This window comes from Globicephala melas, chromosome 4 (genome assembly GCF_963455315.2).
Source record: "Globicephala melas chromosome 4, mGloMel1.2, whole genome shotgun sequence".
Lineage (NCBI taxonomy): Eukaryota > Metazoa > Chordata > Mammalia > Artiodactyla > Delphinidae > Globicephala > Globicephala melas.
In genome coordinates, this window is record NC_083317.1 from 44,941,518 (window position 1) to 44,969,000 (window position 27,483).

Here is a 27,483-nt window from a genome sequence, read left to right on the forward strand (position 1 = left end):
ATTTTTAGAGCAGTTTTAGGTTAAGAACAAAATTAAGAGAAAGTATAGAAATTTCCCATATACCTCCCTCCTCCCAACCCAGACATGCATAGCCTTCCCATTATCAACATCCTGCACCAGAATTGTACATTATATTTGATGAACCTGTATTAACACATCATAGTCACCCAAAGTCTATAGTTTACACTAGGGTTCACTATTGGTGTTGTACATTCTTTGGGTTTGGACAAATGTGTCATGACATGTATCAATCATAATAGTATCATACACAGGATTTTCAGTGTCCTAAAATCCTCTGGGCCTATATTCATCCTTTCCTCCTACCAACTCATGGCAACCACTTATTTTTGTGCTGTATCCATATATATATATATATATGTTATATAATTTGAATCATATAGTAGAAGATTTCAGATTGGCTTCTTTCCCTTAGTAATATGCAGTTAGGATTCTTCCATGTCTTTTCAAGGCTGGATAGCTCATCTATTTTTAGTGCTGAATAATATTTTATTGTCTGGATATACCACAGTTTGTTTATCCATTTACCTATTAAAAGACAGCTTGATTATTTTCCAGTTTCAGCAATTATGAATAAACTGCTATAAACATGCATGTGCAGGTTTTTGGATGGCCGTAAGTTTTCAACTCCTTTGAGTAAATACCTAGCAGTGTGATTGCTGAATCATATGGTAAGAATATGTTTAATTCTGTAAGAAACCACCAAACCGTACTATTCTGCATTCCTACAGTAAATGAGAGTTCCTGTTGCTACACATCCTCATCAGCATTTAATGTTATCAGTGTTCTGGATTTTGGTTGTTTCTAATAGGTGTGTAGTGGTACATCATTGTTGTTTCAATTTGCATTTTCTTGATGGCGTGATGCGGGACATCTTTTCATATGCTTTTCATATGCTTATTTGCCATCAGTATATCTTCTTTGATGAGGTGTACACATAAAGATTTTTAGTTGTTTCAAATGGCTACGGTTTAAAAAAAAGGTGTCTCATAATCAAAGCTCATCCCTGAAATATTGGCTGTGGAGGGGTGATCAAATCCTTCCATCTATTGGGCTGAGCTATTATTGTTAACTTCCTCTTTTGATTTTTTGTTTCCACTATTCCTTTCTCACCACCTATAAGTGTACTCAAACTTCTATCATTAAATAATGTTCCCAGTCCAATAGTTTTTCTCCCAAAACAAGTACCTTGAAAAAGCAGTCTTCATCGGCTATGGCTACTTCTTCACACACTTTTAATTTACTTTTTACTCTACTACATTCAGATTTTTGCTCTTCACTCTCCTGCAATCATGTTTTTCTTTGTGTGAACTGTGTGAGAAAATAAACTGTTTAAGAAAAATTCACCAATGATCTTATTTGCCGTATTGTGTTAGAAACATTTTTGTCTTGTTATTCATGACATTTAACTCTGTTGATCTCTTCCTTTTTCTTGAAACTATTTGTTCTCTTTCATTCTGAGACTTTGCAATCTCCCCTTTACCCACTTAATTTTCTGAACATCGTGTTTGTTACCATGGATAATTTCTCTTCTTTTGCTCACCTGTTAAATACTAATTTTTCTCATGCTTCTTTCTTAGCTTTCTTGTCTCATCACATGTTCTTAATCTCATGGCTTCAACTAGCACCTGTAAATAGATGATGCCTATATTTTTATCCATATCCCAATCTCCTCTCTTAAGGTCCAAAGTCACCTAGCCAACTCATTACGGGATCTGACAACCTGTGTGTCCCACAGAAACCTGCCCACATCTCAAATCTTGTATCATACCATACTCTCCTTGGTTACTAAACTCATGAACTTCCATGATGCTGTACTTGTTCTCATCCTTAATGCCAGCAATTTCCTCTACTTGAAGTGCTCTCCCTTTAGGTCCTCTTATGGTTGTTTTCTTTTTGGCAGTCAGGCTCAAATGTCAATTCTTAGGACAGGCATTTCCTGATCACCTGTTCAAAAATAGAATCCCTCCCAGTTACTCTTTTTTGTATCATATATTTTATTTTTTATGCATTATGTCACTCTTTGAAAATATCTGATTTATTTTTACACTCATTTCCTTGTTTATTGTCATTCTACCCATAGTAGATTACAAGGGGATCATGAATGTTCTTTCTTTACTGTGTCTCCAGCACTAATAATAGCACCTGGCAAATACTAGGCACAAAATAAATATTCAAAGAATGAATAAACTTATAATTTTAGCTCACCTACAAAAGTCAATTTTATTACTTCCTACCTCAGCCTGTTCATCCATCCCAGCTTGTTTCCTTATCCTGGTGAATCCTAATCTACCCATGCATCCAAGCAAGAAAGCTTAGAATCATTACCCCTGTCCCTACCCTTGACGTGTCCAAGTAGTCACAAGACTTGTCAGTTTTACTTCTTAGTATTCCTTCTGTCCATTCCTTCATATCAACTCCTGGTCCTTTCCTTTTTTGTTAAGGCCCTCAACTCTTTCTTGGGCTAATTTAATGATATTTTGGCAAGTCTCCTTCATTTAGTCTTCCATCCCTCCAAATATTCCAAACTATTAGAAAATATTATTTTTAAACGAAAACAAAACCTTGATCATATTACCACTTCTTCTGCATAACATCTTTCAAAGCCCAACACCTATTTGCCAAAATTGTAAGAGTCAATCCAAGAACATCCAAAGTCCAGCCCTGGCCTCTTTCTCCATCTCTAATTTTAACTATATTAGGATCTCTCAAACAGTCCTAATATCCAGTTATACCAGCAACATACTTGTAAGTTTGGATCGTCTTGATTTTTAAAACATTGTTTTAAAAATCAAAAATGAATGTTTTTAAAACATTCATTGTGCTTCTCTTACATGAACTGCAAAGTATATTAAAGAAATTAAGAATAAGAAATTTAAAATAAAATGCTGAAGTGTTTTCTCTATTAATCTACTTCATAAACTCTTAATTTTATTTCTCAGGTGACTCATTAATGTATGTTCTGTGCTTTAAAGGATGAGCTGTGGAGGACACTCCACAATATCATCTCTTGGTCAATTAGGGCTGCCTCTGAGAGCAGTTCAGAGCACAGGAGACTCTGCTGCCTGCCAAGAAGTCTGTTATCAAAATAACTGTCTAAGGCTTTTCTAGGCCAGAAGGGAAAAATGCTCACTAAGGTTGGAGAAACAAAGGACTATAGGAGTTACTAAGAAAGTACTTGTCAAGCAAGAAAGGCAGAGAGCATGAAAGGACTGAGAGAAATGAAGTGAGGGTCTAATATACAGATGCATAAAAAGTTAGACAAATGTAATTCCACAGTCATCGCATTTTCACTTTGATGTTTCTCGTGTTTAAATCAATAGGAGGATTTTTTTTTAGTTACTGAACAGGTGCTGGAAGATTAACACATTCAACGAACATTTGTGCTGCCTACTTAGAAAAGTTCAAAACATAAAATGCAAATCATATATATGGGTAATACCTTTGCACATCATTAAGGATTTCACTTTTCTTGGTCATCTAAATATGTAGTCAAGTACCTTGAGTAAAACGGTTTCTTCCAATTTCATTCTTAATACATAGGCAAATACCATGTCTTTTTATCTTTATATCTGGTATACAGTGACAGTGGTTGGAATGAAAGTGTAAAAGTTGAATTTATTTTTGCTCTAAGGTTAACATTGTAAAACATGGCTTCTTTATTTCTGGAATGATTGGCCATTTAAGAAAGTCATTATTCTCTCACTCTTACTTTGAATAGAGCAAATATTGTGTTGAGATGCATCAGGAAAGGTGTTCTTCCCCGTTTCATCTGCCCTACTCAGGTCCTCCACTCTGGGTGGGTATAGGATGCTCCTATACAGATACCCCTGCTCTACTTGCTATTTTTTCTTTTTTTGCCCCATCGCTTTCGTTTCACTTTTGCTTTCTCTTTCTCTTCCTCTTTCTCTCTCTCTCTCTCTCTCTCTCTCCCCCTCTCCCCTAAGCTTCTTGTGCATGGAAAAAAAACATTCTGGTTCCTTGCTTTTCTGTCTCACAACTGAAAACACAAAAGCGCAGCTGATTGCTTAGGTGACTGATTGTAAACACAAGGTAGCAGCCACAATTTTACAGAAGCCAGAATGGGAGATACTGCATAAATGGATTTATTACCTTTAACAGGCTGTGTTATACTCTAGACTTGTTCTCATTATAGAAAATAACTCTAAATATTTACGTTATGTATGGCAGTGGTATATTTTTAAAATTAAAATGATCCTTATATTATAGGATAGATACCTGTATGTAATGAATCCCAGTTTCCCTAATACAGATCACTGATGTAAGATGTCACTTGAGCTTCATGGAGTTTCCTAAACATAAATACTTTAATTTTTATTTCAGGCAAGGTTCTTTTACCAAATTACCTGGGAGAATTTCCTCCATAGGAAGCGATATTAAGTGGTTATTCTGCTGATGCTGAAGAATTGAATTACCACTTGCTACCAGGGCAAATCTGTTCTTGGCATCTACAGTTGGAACTCAGAGAGAATTGTCCCATTTAATATCATCTACTTGTACACAACAGACCACTTACCATGACTAATCCATAATTGGAAAAAGAACATTCATAATTATCCCTACAGTGCTATGCCTTTTGAGAAAGATTTATTAATTGGCTTTAATCTATTCATTTATTGCTTTGCTTTTCCCTCCCAAAATATGACAGTGCTTAGTCTCATCATATTTCTCTTATTTCTAATGAGTATTTAATTAAAAATAACTGACTCAGACACAGAAAGGGCTGTATGTAGGTGTGCAAGATTTTTTTCTTCGTGATATTTAGCAAAATTGGATGATTTTTTACTCAAGACGCCCAAGCGCAGGCTGCTCATGATTTCATTTGTGTTTTAGTGTGCTTTTATTATGAATGTGGTTTTGCCGTTTAACTCTTGACCTACAAAATTATAGCATATTTCTGTAATTTTTAGAATTAGTTATTCTATGGGTTTATATTGAAGATTTTTTCTGCATCGATGAAAATAGTTGGTAACTGTTTTTTTGAATTTTTCCAAGGTAAAATTATGTCCACGCTCTATGGCATAGAAATTTGGAGCCACAAATGCTTATTTTTCAAGTTTTGAGTGTCTATGGAACTGTATTTTGAGAAGCTTTTATTCCTTCCCAATGAGATATGGGTGGCTGTCCATTTTGCTATGGGTTTTTATTAGTTAATACCAGTTTTCATAATATAAACATCCCCTTCCACTTCTTACATGATTTTCAAGTCACATGGTTCTCTCTTGAATCAATAACACTGGATTCTTGCAAAGATTATAACCTTGAACTCTCTGCTCTCCAATATTTTTCAAAATTTGCACTATGTGACAAATAATTCTTGTAGGGTTGCACAAAACTATGCATTCTATTCATCTTAGTTAAAGCACATGCCACCTTTGGATCAAGCTAGACCAGAATAGACCTGTATACAAGAATACATATATTTCAGTGCAATATGTACATTTGGTAAGCACCAGTCACCTTTTCTATAAAACGGGGATATAATTAACTACCTTACAGGTTTATTGTGATAATTGAATGAAATAAATCATGTGAAATATTAAGTACACTCCTTAGAACAAAAAAGTGCTAAAAAATTTTGGTTATATATTTTTGAATACATGCCTACAATGTATAAAAGTAGTCAGCTCTGCCTGAGGACAATGGGAAGGTGTCACAAAGGAGGTAAACACCTAAATCAGAACATGAAGGATGAGTAGGAATTTTCCACAGAGCAAAAAAAAGTAAGGGAACAGTATGCGCAAAGGCATTGAGATGCAGCAAAAGGGAGAAAGAGGGTAAGGGATGGGCCTAGTTATGAAGACAAATGTAGACGAGGTTGAGAGATTTAGATTTTATTCTGGAAGTGAATGGTATTTAGTCTATTAGATTTCTTTTTTTATTTTTGTTTCCTTTAACTGTGAATCTTAGAAATGAGGGAAAATGTAGCAAGAATTATCTAAGTCTTCATTCACGGTATTATGAAAACACTAATGGACAAGTCTTAATTTTAGACATCAATTTAGTTACTGAAGTAAGTACAATAATATTGAAATAGATGAGAATATGTAGAATTCAAAGGATTTGAAGTGTACATGTTTCTGTATCTTCAGCAGTATTTATCTTGAAGGTTTAATTTTAGTTACTCTTCCGTAAATATTTTTAAATGCTTTAAGGTAACATTATTAAAAGAAATCTGTTGTAGGAAGGCAATAAATTGCTCTCTAATTTGTGTGTTTTGAAAATTTGCATTTGACAGGACTCTCTAAGCAAAGCACTATAAAACATTTTCCTATTTATAGGATGAATACATTGTGACAGAAAATGTGATAGAAAAAAAAAAAATCTAAACATAAAAAGACCTAGGTATCATCCTACCACTAATACATTTCATGACCTTGACATAATTACAAAACTTTCCTGGGCCTCATTTCTTTATCTGAATAAATTGATTTAGTTCCTTCCCTGTGGTGAGCTTGAAGCCCCAGTTTTGTGATTATTCATCATCCATTTCCAAATACACAAACATTTTATGAACAAAACATTGATAGAGCACATAGTGGTTTAGATATGAATACAAAATTTTGTTTACAGGGCTCCTATTGAATACCTTTTTCAAAGATTATATAGGAAGGATATTAGATTAATAAATAATATAGATAAAGTTAGATAAAGTTAGATAAAGATAGATAAAGTTAAAATTGATAGTGATAGTGCAAAGAATGAAATGACTTTTAGAGTTTTAAATTATGTCTATATGCAGATCTGACAACTGATATTTTTAGTACATTATTAAAGTTTGGAGATGTACTTTTTCATTTATTCATGTAATTTACTCCTTTGCAAAATATTTGCCTAAACATCTCTAGATGATTTTATATATATATATTCTGATGTTCTCTTTGACATAGGTAAACATAGAACTATTTTTCTCTCATTTGTAAACTCAATGTAAATAATATGCTTTTTCTTAGGAAACTGTACTATAAAGTCTTGGTAGTCATTAAATTAACAAACACATTTTTAAAAAATATTTATTTATTTGGCTGTGCTGAATCTTAGTTGTGGCTTGTGGGATCTAGTTCCCTGACCAGGGATCAAACCCGGGCCCACTGCATTGGGAGCGTGGAGTCTTAGCCACACGACCACCAGGGAAGTCCCCAACAAACACACTTAAATTATTGCCAGGTAGTAAGTTAAGAACTGGAAAATATAGTTTAATAAAGTTTAATAGGCAATAGCCTTTAATGATTTTCAGTTATTTGGATCAAATTTTCATCGTTCTTAAGGTTAAAAAATGCATCTGTAAGCCACAATTATAGAGTTAATGGGTGAATGAATAGTCACTCTTCAGTTAATATGAAAAAGACCCCTGTTTATTTATGAGTTAATATATTTCTGCAATTATAAGCATAAAATATGAAATCTACAGCAAAGTATGTAGTAACTGAAATGTGACCCCTAAGTTTGCTCTCCTTCAGTGTCAACCTTTATTTAAAGGGTGTTCTGCAGAATGCTAGTATTCCTTCATATGCTTCTTAGAAAATAACATTCCATGAATAAACGTTTGGGAAATGTTGGATTCAACAAAGTGAAGCAAATTGTGTTTCTTTTGTTTCAGCGTCAATCTGCCAGAGGAATCTTAATTTGAGCACAGAACTCATTTTTTTTGTGGTATCTCATGGGACTAGAGATATTATGTATGATGTATTTTGGGAAATATAGTTCTGTTTAAAACATTTTCCATAAAGAAAAAATTTAAATTAAATTAAAAAAATTGGGGCTTCCCTGGTGGCGCAGTGGTTGGGAGTCCGCCTGCCGATGCAGGGGACACGGGTTCGTGCCCCGGTCTGGGAAGATCCCGCATGCCGTGGAGTGGCTGGGCCCGTGAGCCATGGCTGCTGAGCCTGCGTGTCCGGAGCCTCTGCTCCGCAACGGGAGAGGGCACAACAGTGAGAGGCCCGCGTACCGAAAGAAAAAATAAAATAAAATAAAATAAATTGTAGCTCACCTGGCCTCTGCTACTCTGAGAGGAAGATGGGGACTGCATGGCCAGATGCTCTTCTGGGGAGGGACAGGACCGCACTGCCACAAGCTTCTCATAAGTTTACTATTAGAGCACTATTTCTTTATTCTTTAAATGTGTAAAGGGGAAATCTAAATTGAAGCCAAAAAAAAAAAAAAAGAAGAAGAAGAAGATTGAAAGTGTGTTTTTTTAATAGAAATAAAATTGTAGTTTTTATTTAAGTTTATTACATGATGGGCTAGAAAAACAGCTAGCTGCAAATTAGGATAATTGTCCTTTTCTTATGAGGTTGGTTTGGAGGGTGTAGTGTGGAGATAGCTTTTTTCTATGTGAAGTACGTGTTTCCTTTAAAGAAAAAAAAATCAACATAAGAAAATCCCTGAGAGTTTTCAGTACAGATGTCTCCAAAAGAGTTATTGCTGCCAAGATTTTTTTTCCTTGGGTGTCACATAATCTTTGTATAATTTATAAATGATAACAAAGCAGTCAGGCCACATTCATAAAAGCTTAGTGACACATAATTTAGTTGAATCTGAAGATTAGAATTAATTGTCTCTCTTTGTTCTAAGTTCTAAATCTTAGTAAATGATTCATGCATGTCATTACAGCTTAATATTTGCATGAAATCACAGTTTAGCTGGCATAATTTAACAGCAATTAAAAAGCTATTTAATTGTCATGCTAATTGGTCTGAGAGCCCTTGAGGAAGAAGGGTGTCTGCCGTTTTTATTTAAGTATCTCTAGGCGGACAGTCACATACTTGCAGACACCCATAAGATAAGTGATAACATTCTTCCTGTTCTTGGAAATGTAAGTGAATAATAATTCATGTTTTTCCATTATAAATAAGAGAAAAGAACAACAATATGAATATGTCATTCTGTAGGAAGACATTATTATGATAATGATAATGAATCTTTATCTCCTAGCCATGAGTCTAGGTTGGAGGTAAAGAACTATGCCTATCCCTGTGCTCTAGTTTTTAATCCCTTCCATATTTTCCTTTCTGAAGGTAGACGTTTCTTAACTCTCTGGAACATGAAACGTACATATAGGTGTCTGAGTCCTACCCATTAGGTTGCTGATATCAGGATCCAGCAAAATGAAAAAGGAAAATGTAACACTTCTTAATATCTCAAAGCCAATACACAATCATATAGATTTAGGAGTGATGTTATGCTACTCTAACAGTATATAACAGATCTTGCTACTGAGTCCTCTGTACTCATTTAGACCATTCCCCACACTGCAGCCAGAATGCTGTTTTTGAAACACATCACTTCTGTAGATAGAATCTGTTAGTTTCTTCCTGTTAAGTATAGAAACATATTCAGACTCATTCCAATGAGCCAGCAGTCTGGCATTATCCAACCCCTTCCTGTTCCTTAAAACTCACTTCTTGCTTCCTCCTTCCGCATTCTAGCCACAGTGATCTTCTGACAGTTCCATGACTATTTTAAAATCTTTTTTGACTAAAGAGCCACACATCTTCTACCTCTAATATTCTTCCCACCCCTCTGAACATCTTCCACATCACCTATATTAGGCCTTCTCAGAATGTTTCTCAGGTTATTTCAGCTCCTTTCCTTTTGATTTCTGTAAATGCACTTACTATAATTTGAATTTTATTCTTCTGTTTGTGTGTGTGTATTTGTGTTTATCTAGCCATTCAGCTAAAATGTTAATAACAAGAAAGCAGAAATAACTTTTATCACATTCATGCTGTAAGCCCAAGGTCTAGCAGAATATCTGGCACACATAGTAGTCACTAAAAATATATATATTTAATGAATGAATGACCATATCTTGAAATCCAAAAGAAGCTTATATCAAAAATTGAATTTCTTTCTGTGGAGAGAATGTCACAGAGAATTCTTTCCCTCCTTCTAAGCAAATTTTCTTGATAGCAGCAATTTAAAGAACTGTTTAGATTTCTTAAAACTAAGCTTTTTAAAATGTGGTAGGAATGTTAATTAGTTATTTATACAATAAGTTATTTTTCAAAATATCTGTCATAAGCACAGTCTCTTACAGAAAGGATTCTGTGGTATTTCACAACATAGTACATAGCACAGTGCCAGGCACCGAGTAGACCTTCGGTTAATATTTGTTCAGTGAAAGATATGAAACTGAGGTTTGAAGGACTTGGATAAGTGTAAAAGATTATTGACACAATTTTAAGAAAAGGCTGGAATAGTTAAAGGGTATAAATACTCTATGCAGTGTGATCCGTATGGAAAAATAATGAGAAAAAAGAGAGCAGATGCTCATCCACCATCCATGAGAAACATGGTTTGTGCACTCTTGATGACAAATAAGAGGATTGTATGGGTCTCTTTATAAGCTTCTAAGGACACACTTACTTACGTTTAGTAAAGTTAATCTAAATAAAAGTCTAGGTACCATTTCTTATGTATACCCCCTTTTATCCCTTCCGTATAATGCTTTTGTCCCATGAAATTGGCAGGACCTAGTAAAAGCCTTTATGCTGCCTCCAGTTTCCCTTCCTCTTCCCCTTCTTCCAAACTGTCTGTCCACCCTGAGTTTATGGCCATTTATTCTCAGCCTGTGAGAAAAAGATTCTTAGAGAGATTGTCCAGAAAAATGAATGGGAGTTTTACTTATACATCAAGCATAGTTTGAGGACTGAAAGACTGAACACAGCATGTTTTATATATGCATGTTACTATTTTTTCAAAATTTTAAAATGATGATGTAATTATTAAGATGTATTTAAAACCATCACATAATTTAAAATAATATGTTGTTATATATTTTCAGTCAACAAATTTAAAAAGTATAATTACTATCTTTTGGAGATCTGTGGCTTTTGATATTAAATATTGAAATTCATATACCAAAAGTTAAGATATAGACCATCTTCACCCCTAAGACTCCACTCTTACTAGACTAACTCAGATATTTTTAACCATATTTCTTTATGGTTTCCATCAGAAGAAAGAGCTCAAACTAATATAAAAGACAAGCAAGTGTTTATTGATGACATTTTCAAGTTAGCACCGTAATTCATTGTCCTATACATGTACATTTGTTTTTTTAATTGCTTTCTCTAGGGCCACCTTCAGCTCCTAGGAATGTGGTTTTTAACATCAATGAAACGGCCCTTATTTTGGAATGGAGCCCACCAAGTGACACAGGAGGGAGAAAAGATCTCACATACAGTGTAATCTGTAAGAAATGTGGCTTAGACACCAGCCAGTGTGAGGACTGTGGTGGAGGACTCCGCTTCATCCCAAGACATACTGGCCTGATCAACAATTCCGTGATAGTACTTGACTTTGTGCCTCACGTGAATTACACCTTTGAAATAGAAGCCATGAATGGAGTTTCTGAGTTGAGTTTTTCTCCCAAGCCATTCACAGCTATTACAGTGACCACGAATCAAGATGGTAAGTTCCACTGTTGTTCTCTCAAAACTTATCTATAATTCCCTTTTGATGCTTAATATCCCTGGTGGACCTATATTCACTGAGGTGCAATTGTACACTCTAAACATTACAGGGGTGATTTTCTGGTTGTTGTTCTTATTGTTTCCCAAGGTGCAGAAAGATATTTTTGATATTACTTCTTAGTAGTAATGGTCAATTAGATATAAAGCTTTTCTTTAATATCTATGCATTTATGTTTTTGATATAATCCTATACTAACATATCTTAAGAGCAAGTCCATATTACTTACCAACAAACATCAGACATAAATAAGATGTTGCTACATGAATTGAAATTCAGTTGCCGTACTTATGCAGCCATCTCTTTTCCATGTCAGATAAGCAAATAGTAAGAATTTATGCTAATTATAATTCATATCTATATTGTAAAAACAATGCAGCCAGCAAGCCTAACCATAATCCACTCCTAAAAGAAACAGCAAAAAATATCCAGAAATGTGTCTAAATGCTGCTGTTTAGGTGCAGTTTTGTGTAAAAAATAGTTAAACTGTCTTTTTTAAAAACTCCAATTGCCTTCAGCTAAATGGTCCCTTTTAACACTACAGGTTTTTACTGCAATGTAGTTAGGCATGAATAGGCCTATGATTTTTTTAAATATATATTCTCTTTAATTCCCCCCATAATGTAATTTATCACAAAGCATGATACAGGAAAAGCTTCAAAGATTTTAAAAACTCCCTTTGAGAAGCATTCATAAATTATGTTGATACAGAAGTGATTGTCTTATAGAAGAAAGTATTGTTTTATATGTTTTATACTATTCTTTTACACTATATTCGTTTGCTAGGTCTGCTATAACAAATGCCACAGACAAGGTGGTGTAAACAACAGAAATTTAATTTCTTATTGTTCTAGAGACCAGAAGTCCAAGATTAAGGTATCAGCAGAGTTGATTTCATTCTAAATCCTTTCTCCTTGGATTGTAGATATCCATTTTTCCCTGTGTCTTCATATGTTCTTTCCTATGTGCATGTCTCTGTCATAATCTCTTCTTGTAAGGATACTATCATGACAGATTAAATCCCACCCATATGACCTCATTTTACCTTAATTTCATCTTTAAGGGACCTATCTCCAAATCCAGTCACATGCTAAATTCAACATATGGATTTTAGGGGATGCAGTTCGGCCCATATCATGCATTAAGGCAGCTATGGTGATATTTAAAGTAGAAATATATATAAGATGTTGGAATACTATTCAGCAATAAAAAGGAACAAACTAGTGATACACACAACTTGGATAAACTTTAAGGGCACTATGCTGAGTGACAAAAACCAATCTCAGAAGGATACATACTGTATAATTCACTTACATAACATTCTTGAAATAACATAATTGTAGAGATGGAGAATAGATTCTTGGTGGACAAGGGTTAGGGCTTAGGGAGAGAGGGATTGGCTATGAAGGGGTAGCAGGAGGGAACCTTGCAGTAATAATATAGTTATGTATTTTGATTATGGTGGTAGTTACATGAAGTTAGATATGTGATAAATTGCAAAGAGCTACACGCACGACATGTGTGCATGCACACACACACGAGCTCTATGGATTTTCTCAACGTCAGTTTCCTGGTTTTGATGTTGCACTTTAGTTATTGCAAGTAGTTAGCATTGGGGGAGGCTGGGTAAAGGGTGTATGGGACCTTACCATACATTTTTTTGGCAAATATCTGTGAATCTATAATTATTGCAAAATAAAAAGTGAAAAAAAACACTGCTAAACCTATAAAGTATACAGGAAGAAAACTTAAATATTCTACTAAAAACATATTTGAAGTGGATGTGACTATTTTATTCAAAATAATATATATAAGTTCACTTTGCTGATAATCTTCAGAAATGCATCTAATAAATAAAGCAAAGCCAAATGATACTGTAGAATCACCATTTTTATATTTACTATATAATATTCCTCTTCATCTAGCAAACTGCTCCACATCGTAGAATTTGCTTTATGATTGTTCAAAATGTAATTCTTGTTTTCTCTTTTTTTTCTTCTTTCCCATAGTGTCAACAAAATCTTGTCAGATGTGTCTTCAGCATAAAACAGATAGGGTCTTCTGTTTCTCTCTGCATTAGCAGATTATTTCTAAGCCTTTTTTCTGCCACTTGATTAAAAAAAACTATAATCCAGTACAACTGTTCTAACTATAGGGTATAAGTAATTAAGTTTGGGAATAAAAACAATATATCACTTTAAATAAAATATATATGTAAATATGTTTACATAATTTCATACATTATACACATAGCAGTCTTTCAAGATTAGAAGAGAGTTCATTTAGGCTATTTTTCTAATTTAGCAGAAGGGCAGGATACGAAGTATTTCCCACTTTGAAAATGAGAGAATTTATTAAAAGTGTATTGTTATAAGGACAGAAATTATACAAAGCATGAAACAAGATACAATATCCATATATTGAGGCTATGCATTCTGGTAGGGGACAGTATTATTAAATAATCCTCCCCAGTAAATTAATTTTTGAGAAGAATATTGAGAAACAATTATTGTTCATTTAATTCAGCTTTGTTTTAGTTTTAAATTATAATGAAAAATCAAAATATATTTAAATTTTGTTTGAAAAGTACATCAAGGTCCTAAACTGAGCTAAAATATTGCCACATATATGCTTTATAAAATATTATGACCAGTCTTACACGTTTAAGCCACTTATCTCCATGTCATAATTTTGAGAGGCACCAAGAAGGTCTTCTCTTCTTGTGTCTGAAATTCTGATGTTAGAAAATCATACTTTTAAAAATGCAGATATTCCAGTCAAGGGTAACATTATGAAATAATTCAATCTGTGCATGTATCCATTACTCTCTTCATATCAGAAGGGGTCAGATCCTAGTGTTGGGTAAAAGGAGCTTATAGAAACTGGAGTGTCCCAGAACCAGACTTGAGCTGTCATCATTGTGTGCCAGCTTTAATAAGATAACACTGTTACTGTTGCAGATAGAGGGAGGGATTTGCCATCATTCCACTTGGGTATCTTTGGAAATTCTCTTTGAAGTGACTCAAGAGGCACTGTCCAAAGTTACAGGGTAACACATTACAATTTTGTTGGACTGAGGGGACCACAGTAAATTATTTGTCTCATTATCTGTAGGTTACATATCGTTGTTTTCACACTAAAATAGAAAAGTGATATGAGCTATTAATAAGCCTTTAATTTATTCAACACATGTATAGTGGTGAGCGAGCTTTTGTGAATGTTACACCCTGGTGGGGAGGCAGATAACAAATAATTTGACAAATACATAATTAGTACTGTGATAAGTCCCACCAAGGAGAAGCTCAGGGTGCTCTGAGAGCATGTATTATTCAGGTCTAGAGAATAAGGGCTGGTTTTCCTGAGGAAGCAGTATTAAATTAAGTTCTGTTCTGAGAGATGAGTAGAATATGAGTAGGCCACGTGAAGCCAGGAGAAGGTAAAGAATGCTGAGTAGAAAGAACCAAGCAAAGGTTGAGCAACTGAGGGATTAGGCCCTGATGACTAATGGACCCAAGAACATCTAACAAGTTGATATATTGCAGAGGTACAACAGGATTTGGGGAAGGACCTGAAGATTTAACTAACATTTGGAGAAATGAGTTGGTGTCTGCAAAATAGCCAAGACAAGTTAGGGGAACAACCATTTAGCAGAAGATGCTGATATATCATTAGGGCCAGAGGTAGGGAAAAAGAAAATCAGCAGAATAATAATATTGTACATGAGGCAACCTCGTACAAATAGGAAATAAAATAATAGAGACTGAAAAATATAGACAGTTGCATTAATTATGATTTTACTATTCTGTGCACAGCGTGGAACGTGAGGATAAAGAGGAAGTTTGCGTCAAATTACCTTTTCTTTCATGTAGTTGATTATATGTATATGTCTTTTCTCATACTTAAGAAATATTAAGGAAACCCCATTAAACAACCTTGACTTAATTGTTTGCTGTCTGCTTACAATTACAGAAATGTGAAAAAAAAAAAAAGAAATTTCCAAATCACTTAGACCCACTTAGCTGTAGTTAGGAAAAACATTCCTTGATTATCCTGATTCTAGTTGGATAAATAAGATTATAGATTTAAGACTGACTCTCATAATTAGAAATCTTTGCAATAAACCTTAATTAACTGACTTCTGCAATCCCTAAAAACTTTTTTGCAACCTTCTATTTTGATAGTTTATTTAAATGGTCTTTAAAGGTGGTTCATTTAGAGAACAAAACAAGAAAGCAACACCTAGAAAACATTTTATTTTAATCCTCAGTGCATGATAGAAAAACTAAGCTGTGTAGTTTAGTAAAAGGAATTATTCAGGTCATAGACAGGAAAGGAAAATGTTAATCATGGATAGCCTGAAACAAATTGTGTTTGTAGATATCCTGACATGTGCAAAAACCTTTAGGGACCATGTTCAAAGTGAAAGACATGCTAAGTTACAAACCAATTCTGCTGATATTTACTAAAGGGTCTTTAAAGCAGTTATTGTCAGAAGCAGTTTGTCCAGTCCTTCAGCTTCCTAAAATATATATTCAACACTCCTGTCTCTGCCAATGGGTGACTATTCTGTATAGGTCTTGCTTTAGGCTTACATTTTGATTGCAGATTTCATATATTTGCTCAGGTAGCAATAATTAATTGAACTGACATTGAAAATAGATTTAAATCAACAAAAGTCTCCATATATTTATAAACTTGAGATGTCTATTTGATTTACAGTTCACTGCATTCTGAAAATACAGTCTATTTCAAATAGCAACCTTTTGCATGTTACTAGAGTAGGTAATTAGGGACATTATAAACATTCATTCATCTTTATATCTGTATTTTAATTTATTTCATGTCTGGATATTCCTCATAATCCTCACTGTGTTTTGAAAATTCTTGACAGTGTTTTGAAAATTCTTGACAGTGGATATTCTTTTTTCTAAAATCTGTGCAAGTCTACTCAAAGTATAAAAGTTTTAAATGCTTACTAAAAATATACTGAATATAAGCCAGTGGCATTATAAGTTAAAGAAAAAAAGCAATAACCGTAATTGAAGCTAAGAGTGATGCTATACTGTTTGTATTTTACATATTTCTTAAACATAAGAAAATTATATATTCAAAAGCCACAGACACTTTATACTGAAGGATAAAATTTTCCTATCTTCTAGGAAAAGTGTTTTTCTTCTGAAAAGTACACTGAATATTTTATGTAGGGAAGATAATTGAAATGTCAGTCTAGTTAATCACAACTAAATAACTTTATGGTCCAGCCAAATATTAAATTATGATAGAGTCTGGATGATTGTAAACTTTGTGTTTAGTCCTGGGAAACATCAAATTACTCCCAAGTTTAGTGTCTTTTTGTGGCATGCAACTTTTGAGTAAACGAATGGTATAGAAAAGGCTCTTGACCTTAGCAATGAGTTTCCTGAAGTTGGTAAATGGCTCAGCTCTTAGTCAAGAAGTGTAGAAATTGAACTGTTCCCAATCACTTGTGTACAATAACATACATGGTTCTCTCTCACTGGATCATAATCATATTTTTAATAGTTGCTTTTCTGACCAATGTGAAAGTTTCTTGAGAACAAGGATGTTGTGTTATTTGACTGAACATATCCTCAACCTACATTGACTATAACCTAATAAATCTCTGTTAACTGCATTAACAGATATTGGAGATGGTTTCAGTTAATCTTTCATTCATTAATTTATTTCATTCATTCAAAAATATTTATTGAATGTTTACTATCTGACAGAAACTGTTCAGTGTGCTAGAGATATAACAATAAAGAAGTACAAACCGTTAATAGTGTCCCTTCGTTCAGGACATTATATTTTAGTGTCAAGAAGTGATATGTCCCATGAAGAAAAACTAAACACAGTAAGAGGTTTGGAAGTGGTGGGGAAGGGGCATTTTGCATAGGAAAACCAAAAACACCTCTTTTGATATAACACCTGAGCGGATCATGAATTGAAGAGAAAATCCTGTGAATATATAAAAGAGTATTCCAGGCAGTGGGAATTAAAAGGGCAAAGCCTTAAATTTAACCAGGAATTTGTCTAGAAATTAACTGGAAAGTATTATTGCACATGTATTCTTTAGCATGTACTAAATTTCATGCTCACTAAGTCCTGTGGTGCTGTTCTTATAGAATTTTTAATAAAAGATTTTAATCAACACTAAACCATCCTTTAATAGCAATCAAGGGGATTTTTTTGGTGATTGTACATTGCTAGAAAAATATGTTTAATCCTAAACTTGATTTTAAGCAGTTGGCTTTTAGAGTCATCAGCTGTTTCTCTGAGAAATTCTCATTTGTGCATTTTTCAGGAAAGGTGACAAAGTGTTTTCTTTAGCATAAAGTAATAAGATCTTATTGCTATTTTGATGCCTCCACTACCACATTAACAATTTTAATGGCATTTCTCCATATAACTTGAAAAATTAGTAATAGAGATTGTTTAGTAAAATATTTTAAATCCTATAAAAATAAATCTGGTTAGCAGTGAAGATAAATGCATATGATCACATTTTGCATAATCTATGACTGTCATGATGTAAGGTTCTACTTTATGGTTGAGAACTGTCTAGCACATTGATCGCTCATTTTCAATGCAATTCTTTGTTTTGAAAATGGGCGCCAATTTAATTTCCTTAACTAAACTCTGCCTGCATAACTTGACTGATTTGGATAACTGGATTATTGGATTCAAATGTGGTTGCTCTTAAAAACTAGGTTTTCATTTTGGGGGGATGTTTTCTAAAAGTCCCTTTTACTTCAAAGTAAATATTAATAAAGATTTTTTTTGAATAATGTGAGAATAAAACTAAAAGATTTTCAAGGTTGATATATTATTCTAATTATTATTTAAAATGTGAAATGTCTTCATAAATAGTTTGTAAAGATTGAAAACTAATTGCTGACCTTTTAATCAGACTGAAATTCCATATAGCATCTTTAGATTAAGTAGCTTTTTTTCCTTCCATGTATTCCTCAGCACTTTTCTATTTGGTTTGGATTCTAAAACAGTTCCAGCTACATAATCTGTGGTACCCAGTGAAAAATGAAACTGCAGGACCCTTTGTTCAAAAAACAGAAAAAAAAGGGCCGTTAAAGGTACTAACATGTAGAGTCTTTTCCTTCTGCAATTTCTGCCTCTCAACTTGTCATGGTGCTTTTTTAATTGCCATTTAATGTCCTTCTAAGTAAAGTAAAAGTAAATTTCAAATTATTAGCATAAACTTTACCATTCCTCTTTAATTGCTCAATGCTACTTTTAAATGTAAATATAAGAGCATTTAACTCATTTGTGAAATCATCGAAATCACAGTTCTTTTCCTAGAGTCCTGCACCACTCCCTATCCCCAGTACCCAAGGGTATCTCAAGCAGACCAGAGCAGACAAATGTAAGACAGACTCAGAAAGTTTGGAAAGAGGAAGAGAGGGTGTCCCCAGGCACTGATCTAGTCGAGAGGCCCTCCCTCTGCACAGGGATACTTGTAGGGTGATTGAGGAAACCTCCAGGTTCCCAGGGCTTCCAAACCCACAGTGGAAGGGAAAACCCTAAGGGTCTTTGAATCTCCTTCCCAGAAACTATTGGCTACCTGCATGGAGTGGATGAGAAGCTTGCCCCCACTAAAATGTGGCCTCTGCAGAACAGAGACAGCCAACACACACACACACACACACACACACACACACACACACACACACTCACTCACTCACTCACTCACTCACTCACTCACTCCTCTACACTCCACTCTCCAGTGCTAGAGAGCCCTACCTAGACCCTTTTGTGCACATGCCCAGATCCCCACTAGAGACAGGAGACAACCCAGAAATGTGGTCCTCCCTCCTCAGAAGTTAACAAAGTCACTTAACCCAGGTGGAGAATGGCAGCAATCCGTGGGCAGTGCAGGGATTGGAAGACTGCTTGGCAGAGAGCAGGGGGGAAGACAGGGAAACACACCCCCAGGAATGTGGGGAGGGTGGGTGGCCAGAAGCTGGACCTTGCCTAGAGCCGGGGCTTCAAGCTCCCAATGCACACTCCATTGTCCCATCAGACTTCACTTACAAAACGTGAGTTAAAGATAAAATTATTAAGAATTTCAAGATGGGGCTTCCCTGGTGGCGCAGTGGTTGAGAGTCCGCCTGCCGATACAGGGGACACGGGTTCGTGCCCCGGTCTGGGAAGATCCCACATGCCGCGGAGCGGCTGGGCCCATGAGCCATGGCTGCTGGGCCTGCGCGTCCGAAGCCTGTGCTCCGCAATGGGGGAGGCGCCTCCACAGCAGTGAGAGGCCCGTGTACCGCAAAAAAAAAAAAAAAAAAAAGAATTTCAAGATGGCATTAGATGATCATTAAACCCTAAACAGGTTCAGGGAGCCATGCAACTGTGGTAGGCACACACTCTTGAAATCGGTCCTGAAAACGTTTTACAAAATAGTGATGTCGTTGTTTTTCCCATTTACCTCTATGTGTTAGTCAGCAAACAACTATAGTCAGTAACTATGATGTGCAAAGTACTGTGCTGTATGCCATGTAGTGAAAAATAGATGCATGTTTGAGTGTTTGAGACATGGTGTCTACTACAGAGCAGTCAACAGTCTTTCATTCTTTAAGATTCTTTAGAACTTAGCTAAATAAAGACTAATTAAACGTATAATATCTGATTCAATACGCATTTGCAAGAAATGAGTGCCTGAAATATTACTTAGTACACAAGTCCTTAAAATATGTATAAAGTAATAAATGATTAAATAGTGATATGGCAGGTGGTGAATGTTGACATTTCACTTTTCTGTTTTTATGAAAGAGAGACTAGTTGTTTGGCCACGTATTTATTCTGTTATACAGTGAGCAAAGCTTTTAGTAATAAAAGATTAAAAACAAAATAAAATGAAAGGTAGTTTCATAATTTGCCTAATGCTCTTCTAATTATTTTGCAATTTTAATAGACCTAAGGGTAGATTTCATAGCTATTGATACCTTTGTTCTCTGCTCTATATTGTTGTATTGAGTCATTTCCAAGGTGTACCCTGAGATAAAAGTGTTTTTTTCCTCAAAATAATTATGACATGACTCATTGAATTATTTGTATTCATCCTTTCAAATTGTTATCCAGCTTACATATTTCTTAAGTAATCTCTCATTAAAGCAAATAAATAATATTCCAAGGGTGATAAATATATCTATAATATGTGAATAGAAATGTACTTTTCATTCCATTTTGTTTTGTCTTTAAAAAGCTTATTTTACTCGTTTGCTGAATCACTAAATCTCTAAGATATGATTACCTTTTACTTTATAATGCCTGTGTGAATTGATGTCCTCTGTTTTTGACTTCCTATTTCAAGGCTGTTTTATATAAATAGTGAATGATTGACTACTTTCTATGAGTTTTAGATTATATATATTTTTTAAAATTTTTATTTGTCTATTTATTTATTTTGGCTGCTTTGGGTCTTCGTTGCTGTGTGCGGGCTTTCTCTAGTTGCGTTGAATGGGGGCTACTCTTCAGTTGTGGTGCGCGGGCTTCTCATTGTGGTGGCTTCTCTTGTTGCGGAGCACGAGCTCTAGGCGCATGGGCTTTAGTTGTTGTGTCACGCAGGCTCAGTAGTTGTGGCTCGCGGGCTCTAGAGCACAGGCTCAGTAGTTGTGGCACATGGACTTATTTGCTCCGTGGCATTGGGATCTTCCCGGACCAGGGCTCGATCCGTATTCCCTGCATTGGTAGGCAGATTCTTAACCACTGTGCCACCAGGGAAGTCCTTAGATTATATTTTGATAAGTTTTTTTGATAGTTATGTCCTATCTCATAATTTTATGTTTTTATTACTTTTTATAAAGATAAATGTTGGTTAGTTGTAGATATCAATTGCACATTTAGATTTCTAGAAATTGAGAATAGGTTCCTCATTCTATTTTTATGAGAATAAATATTTCATGTGCTGACAGTTTTGAATATTTAAAATGTTCAACTGCTGTCTTTATTTAGCTGTTTTATCCAAAATGTGAGATACTTGTATTAAGAGCAGAACAATTAAACTCTATTTGAAGTTCTACTTAATTATATATTTAAATTTAAAGATAACTGACATGGAAAATTATGTCCTAAAAAAAACTGTTTTCCAACATCTGAATTTTATTAACCTAACTGCTGCCAGTTCATTAGTTTTATACTTATAAGGTGACAATTTTCATATGCCTTAAAGGACCTCAAGAGAATGTAGACTTCAGCTACAAGTCATCAGGCAAGATGTTCTTATAAATGTTATAAGTAACATTATATAGATAAATATATTTTATATTATAAATAAATGTTATTTTATCCCATTTCAAAGATCTCTAAGAAAGAGCTCCAATTCTCTTGTATATTTTAACCGACTCTTTTAGGGTGGTCTTCCATGTATCTTGTCTAAAATCTTCCTTCTGCCTATTAGCCTATTTAAGAAGAAAATACAAAAAATAAATTGCACTTCAAGAGCTAGAAGTTCTTTCTCTGAATCATCACTCTTTGTAGATGGGAAGACCATCAGTAGAACATTCTATTAAGATTACTTCTACTTATTTATTTGTTAGAAATAATTTTTTTAAATTTTAATATAATGTAATTTTTATTCTAATTTTCTCAATAAAAGAAAGAATCCATAATGTTAGGTGAAATGCAAAAAGTAACCTAATTGCAATTAATTCTGATAGACCTTTTTTTATGATACAGCCTTGATATATCCACTTTCTTTACACCTGAAGAATTGGATAAAGTTTTTATGACCTTTTAAGGCCAAACTCCTCATTATTGTACTATGATCTAGAAATATCTTTCTCTAAGCTTTTCTCTACAAATGTCCCAATTCTTTTCATTTCCCTTATTAATTTGAATTTTATTTTCTACTTCCATAAATTTTTCTTTTCTCCCTTGTGGTAGCTCACAGTCTCAGAGGAGGGAATGAAGTCACATACTTGCCTTCATGTGACTTTTAAATCCATTGTAGCTTGTCATGGTATCAGAGGTATCAGAGGTGCTATAAGCAGAGTATGGGAGGAGTTACCCTTTGTTTGATGTAACTTTGGCCAACAGGGACTTGATTTTGTAGGGAAAACTATTATTTTATTCTTTATTAAAGTATAGTTGATGTGCAATGTTATATAAGTTACAGTTATACAATATAGTGATTCACAGTTTTCAAAGGTTATTATGCTCTGTTTATAGTTGTGATAAAATTTGGCTGTATTCCTTGTGCTGTATAATATACCCTTGTAGCTTATTTTATACATAATAGTTTGTACCTCTTAATTCCATACCCCTATATTGCTCTTCTCCACTTCTCTCTCCCAACTGGTAACTACTAATTTGTTCTCTATATCTGTAAGTCTGTTTCTCTTTGTTATATTCATTAATTTGTTGTATTTTTTAGATTCTACATATAAGTGTTATCATATGGTATTTACCTTTCTCTGTCTGACTTATTTCACTTACCATAATATCCTCCATGTCCATCCATGTTGTTGCAAATGGCAAAATTTCATTCTTTTTATGACTGAGTAGTATTCCATTGTGTGTGTATATATATATATATATATATATATATATCACATCTTCTTTATCCATTCATCTGTTGATGGACACTTAGGTTGCTTCCGTATCTTGGCAATTGTAAATAACACTGCTCTGAACATTGGGATGCATGTATCTTTTCAAATTAGTGTTTTTGTTTCTTTCTTACTCAGAATTGGAATTGCTGGGTCATATGGTAGTTCTATTTTTAGTTTTTTGGGAAACCTCCATATTGTTTTCCACAGTGGGTGCACCAATTTACATTCCCACCAACAGTGTACAAAGATTCCCTTTTCTCCACATCCTCGTCAATATTTGTTATTTGTGTTCTTTTTGATGAGAGTGATTCTGACAGGTGTGAGGTGATATCTCATTGTGGTTTTGATTCTCATTTCCCTGATGATTAGCGATGTTGATCATCTTTTTATTTGCCCATTGGCCACCTGCATGTACTCTTTAGAAAAATGTCTTTCGGGTCTTCTGCCCATTTTTTAATCTTTTTTTTTATGTTGAGTTGTGTGAGCTGTTTATGTATTTTGGATATTAACCCATAACTCTAATTTTAGGGTCAAAAGATGCTAAAATCATTTCTGCTTAATTTTTTGATAACTTAGAAGAGTATATATGTTTGGGATTTATAACAACCAAGCAAAAACTCAGATTATACATTGTCTGAACTTAACACATAAACATGGCAAACAGATGGTATTGCTGAACTGGATTTTGCATAAAAATCACTTGATTTTTATATTTTCATATTTCAAGAACTAATTGCTTTCCTCGTGATTCCATTTTTTTCACTGAAATTTTGCTTAATTTTCTTTGTAAAAGTTTTCTTAGGAAATATGGCATCAGGTTTCCATAATATTATCTAAAAGTTCACTGCATTGTGCTTGTATATTGAAAATATCATCTATTGCTAGGACAGTGAAGGTGTTACATAATTGCAAAATGTAGTGCTGCTTCATTTGTACAAGGTTCTTTAAAAAATGAGTTCTCATTTGAGTACATCCCTTAAAACATGAAAAGTATATTTAATCAAAATCAATGAATGAATAATTAGCTTACATTTCAGGAACTAATTTGTATTTCTAAGGAGAAGATAGAAACAGTTTCTGATTAAAGGAACAGAAGAGGTAGCCTTGAAAAAAGTTCTTAATATATGGAGAGATTTAATATAGGATAAAGAACACATATAAAATCAATGGGAAAAGTATACATCACTGAATAAAATGTATTGAGGGAAACTTATTATTTAAAACATTTTAAGTTAATTCTTTACTAAGAAAATACCTGAAAGAAATCCCAAGTTATTAAACAGATAAATGTTAAACATAACATCTTAAGAAAAAGTAAATATAGGTAAATATATGACTAAGTAGAGAAGCATATAAAAAATAAATTACAAAGCAAAGGACAGATGCGTTTAATAGAAATTTCACATATCAAAGTCATTATAAATAAAATGAAAATAAGCAGTAAGCTGGGTAAAATACTTGTGAAGAATAGACTATGGTAAAATGGGCAAAGGATGAGCAGTCAATTCTTAGAAGAGATACAGTTGCCTAATATGCATTAAAAAAGAACTTCATTCTTGCTAAAGTTCAAATAAATGAAAATTAAAATGATAGGTAATTTTCTTCTAATCAAATTGGACATGTTTTTGTTTTTTGTGAGGTTTTCTTTGGTAAATGGTAATGCTTATGTATTCTTAGAGTATGATTTGGTCAGAACTCCCACGTCACTGCAGGAAAACTACAAAATTATATGGCAATGTGTTTCCAGTGCCTTAAAATTACTATATCCTTTAAACCCACTACTCTATTTTAATATCTAGGAAAGATGACATATAGAAGAACTATATGTGTGTACAAACATGCATTATATATAATAAGGAAATGTATAGATATCCTAAGTGATGAGAAATAAATAGCGAGTAAAATGTATTATGTCTGTAAGATGGAATGTTAGTTTAATGAATGAGAATAATGTTGACAGTACTGTAAGGACTGCAGGATTGGAAACTATATACATCATCACCCAACTATGTAAACAACTGATGTACACATATAGTCATAAGAAAATTAATAGCAAAATTTTCTAATGTTGGCACTGTTTCTCTCTGTGTGGTGGGTTTATGATTGATTAGTTCTCTAAAGTGACTTGTAAGGTCCTTCATGATCTGGCCCTGATTATCTTATTATAGCTCCTTATATTTACCCGGTCTCCGTACTTACCATGCTCTGCATTTCAATTGCATGCCCATTTTTTCTGTTGGTTTGTCATAAATGTTCATATCCCCAAGGCCTAACATGACACATTTCACATGAAACTATACATTAAATATTTACTAAATAAATTAGTGAATTAAGAGGATGGGTATGTAAACACACACGCGCACACACACACACGCGCGCGCGTACACACACACACACACACACACACATTTCTACCATACATAAAGTGAACCTTTTAAAGCTTTAATACCCTGCTACTTTTGCCCCGTAGTCATAAAGTGCTCACTTAGGACATCAACAATAAGCATTCTATTCGTAGGCTTATCATTCTGGAACAGACCTACAGAAGGCATAGTGTTCAGTTGTGTAAACCTAAGCAAGAATGCCCTGAAAATATACAGGAGAGATTATTGTCTATTTGGTTTTCCATAAAACCAAATTTCATATCCTTTGTACATAGTTTAGCCTGCTATTTACCATCTGCATTCTCATGAATTTGTAGCTCATAATGTCATTTTTTTATTCTCTTGAAATGTCCAGTAGTTTAGTCATATAGAGAGACAGGAAACAGCTGGTCAGAATCTGATCAGCTCTGAGTTCTAGTCCCTAAACTGCTACTATCCAGCAGTGTAAATTCAGGTAAGTTATTTAATCTTTCTGGACCTCAGATTCTTCATCTGCAAAATAAGTATATTGCACTAGATAACATGATGAGCACTCTAATATTCAGTAATTGCATTGAATAACATGATGAACATTCTATGTGCACAGTCTTTTAATATTTAAAATCAGTGTTCTATATAATTCCAAAGACTTGACATAATAAAAATAAGAAAATAACACAGTTTATGAATTTGACACCTCCAGTAAAAAGAAACCTCCTCCCTAAAAATCTCATTGTAACTTTCCATGTATACGGCTCTTGCTGTAGGTCTCGTTCTGTAATATTTTACAGTATTATTGGAAGTTTGCCATGGTGACTTCAAGTTGTACAGTTGTTTTTAGAGGTAAAGAAGAAGTATCTCAGTAATATTTCATCCCATGTGCAAGATCATATTACTTTAGTCTCAGAGAGAAGAAATAAAAATCTGTTATTTGGAAAATAAAAATATGTATTGCGTTAGAAACTTGACAGTGTAAATAGATAAAATTTTCATGGTTTAAGCATAAAAATAAAAATGTCGTCCCCTCCTCTCCTTTCTTTCCTTTTTTTCCCCCACACTCTGGTCTCTGTCATTTTCCACTTCTTTTTTGTTTGTTTTTCTGGTTTACCACTTGCTTTGATCATATATTTCTCAAGATTGTATCTAAGTCATTCTTCAAACTGATTTGCATGTGTTCTTTATTCTGTCACTTAATTCCATGATATGATAAATTCCAAATATAATTTAGTCTTTCAGCAATAGAATTTAAGCTCCATGAGGGCTGAACTTTTCCACTGTATTTTATTAGTCAGGTCACTCTATCCCTGGAGCATTGAAGAGTACTAGGTATAAAGCTCAGTAAATTCTTGTTTAATAAATGAACAAGCAAACATTCATTAAGCCATAATGCATGATCAGTACTATGGCTCATCATATAGTATTGATAAGAAAGGAAGAAGTTATTGTGGCTTTCTCAAATGCCTTACTTTAATTGAGGAGACAAGGTTAGCAGTCTGAAAAAGGCTAGCAAAAAATAAAAAGAAGCATATTTTTAAGTTAAGTGTTTAAGTTATAAGAATGAGATTGTGAATGCTTTAGTTCAGAGGAGGAAGGCTTAACTGAGCTGGAATACTTCCTGGAGGAGCTTTACCCTAAAAGGAAGAAGATCATTTGGATTTGCCATGTAAGAAGTGTTGAGCCTGGAGATTATGAAGCCATGCAGGAGGAACAAATTTTCACAATTTGTTTCTGGCAGGGTTGTAGAAAAGCCTGATTCTTCAAGTGTATATCTGAAGAAGTTTTCAATAAATCAAGATTTACACCACAGTCAGTCTTTAATAAGAAAATTATAGAATCATGCTCATTCAATTTAGGAGGCATTTTGCATGCACTATTATGGAGTAGGTCTTAGTAGCTGTGTTATAATCTACTTCCTCAAACATGAGCAGTGCTGGATAAAAAGAGTAGAATATCAAAGATGAGATTTGCCAGAAGGAGAAGCTTGCTTCTGGGGGGTTGTTCTTTTAAGGAAGCAAGCG

General features: G+C 34.0%; 1 protein-coding gene across 9 annotated transcripts in view; it reads left to right on the top strand.

Annotated features, from left to right (window-relative positions):
* EPHA6 (EPH receptor A6) overlaps positions 1 to 27,483 on the top strand; it is an 867,394-nt gene that overhangs the window by 349,652 nt on the left and 490,259 nt on the right. For all 9 annotated transcript variants that reach the window (XM_060297939.1, XM_060297942.1, XM_060297943.1 and 6 more), the window contains one exon: positions 11,119 to 11,454. In XM_060297939.1, coding sequence (XP_060153922.1) covers positions 11,119 to 11,454 — 336 coding nt within the window. The remainder of the gene's footprint in view (positions 1 to 11,118; positions 11,455 to 27,483) is intronic.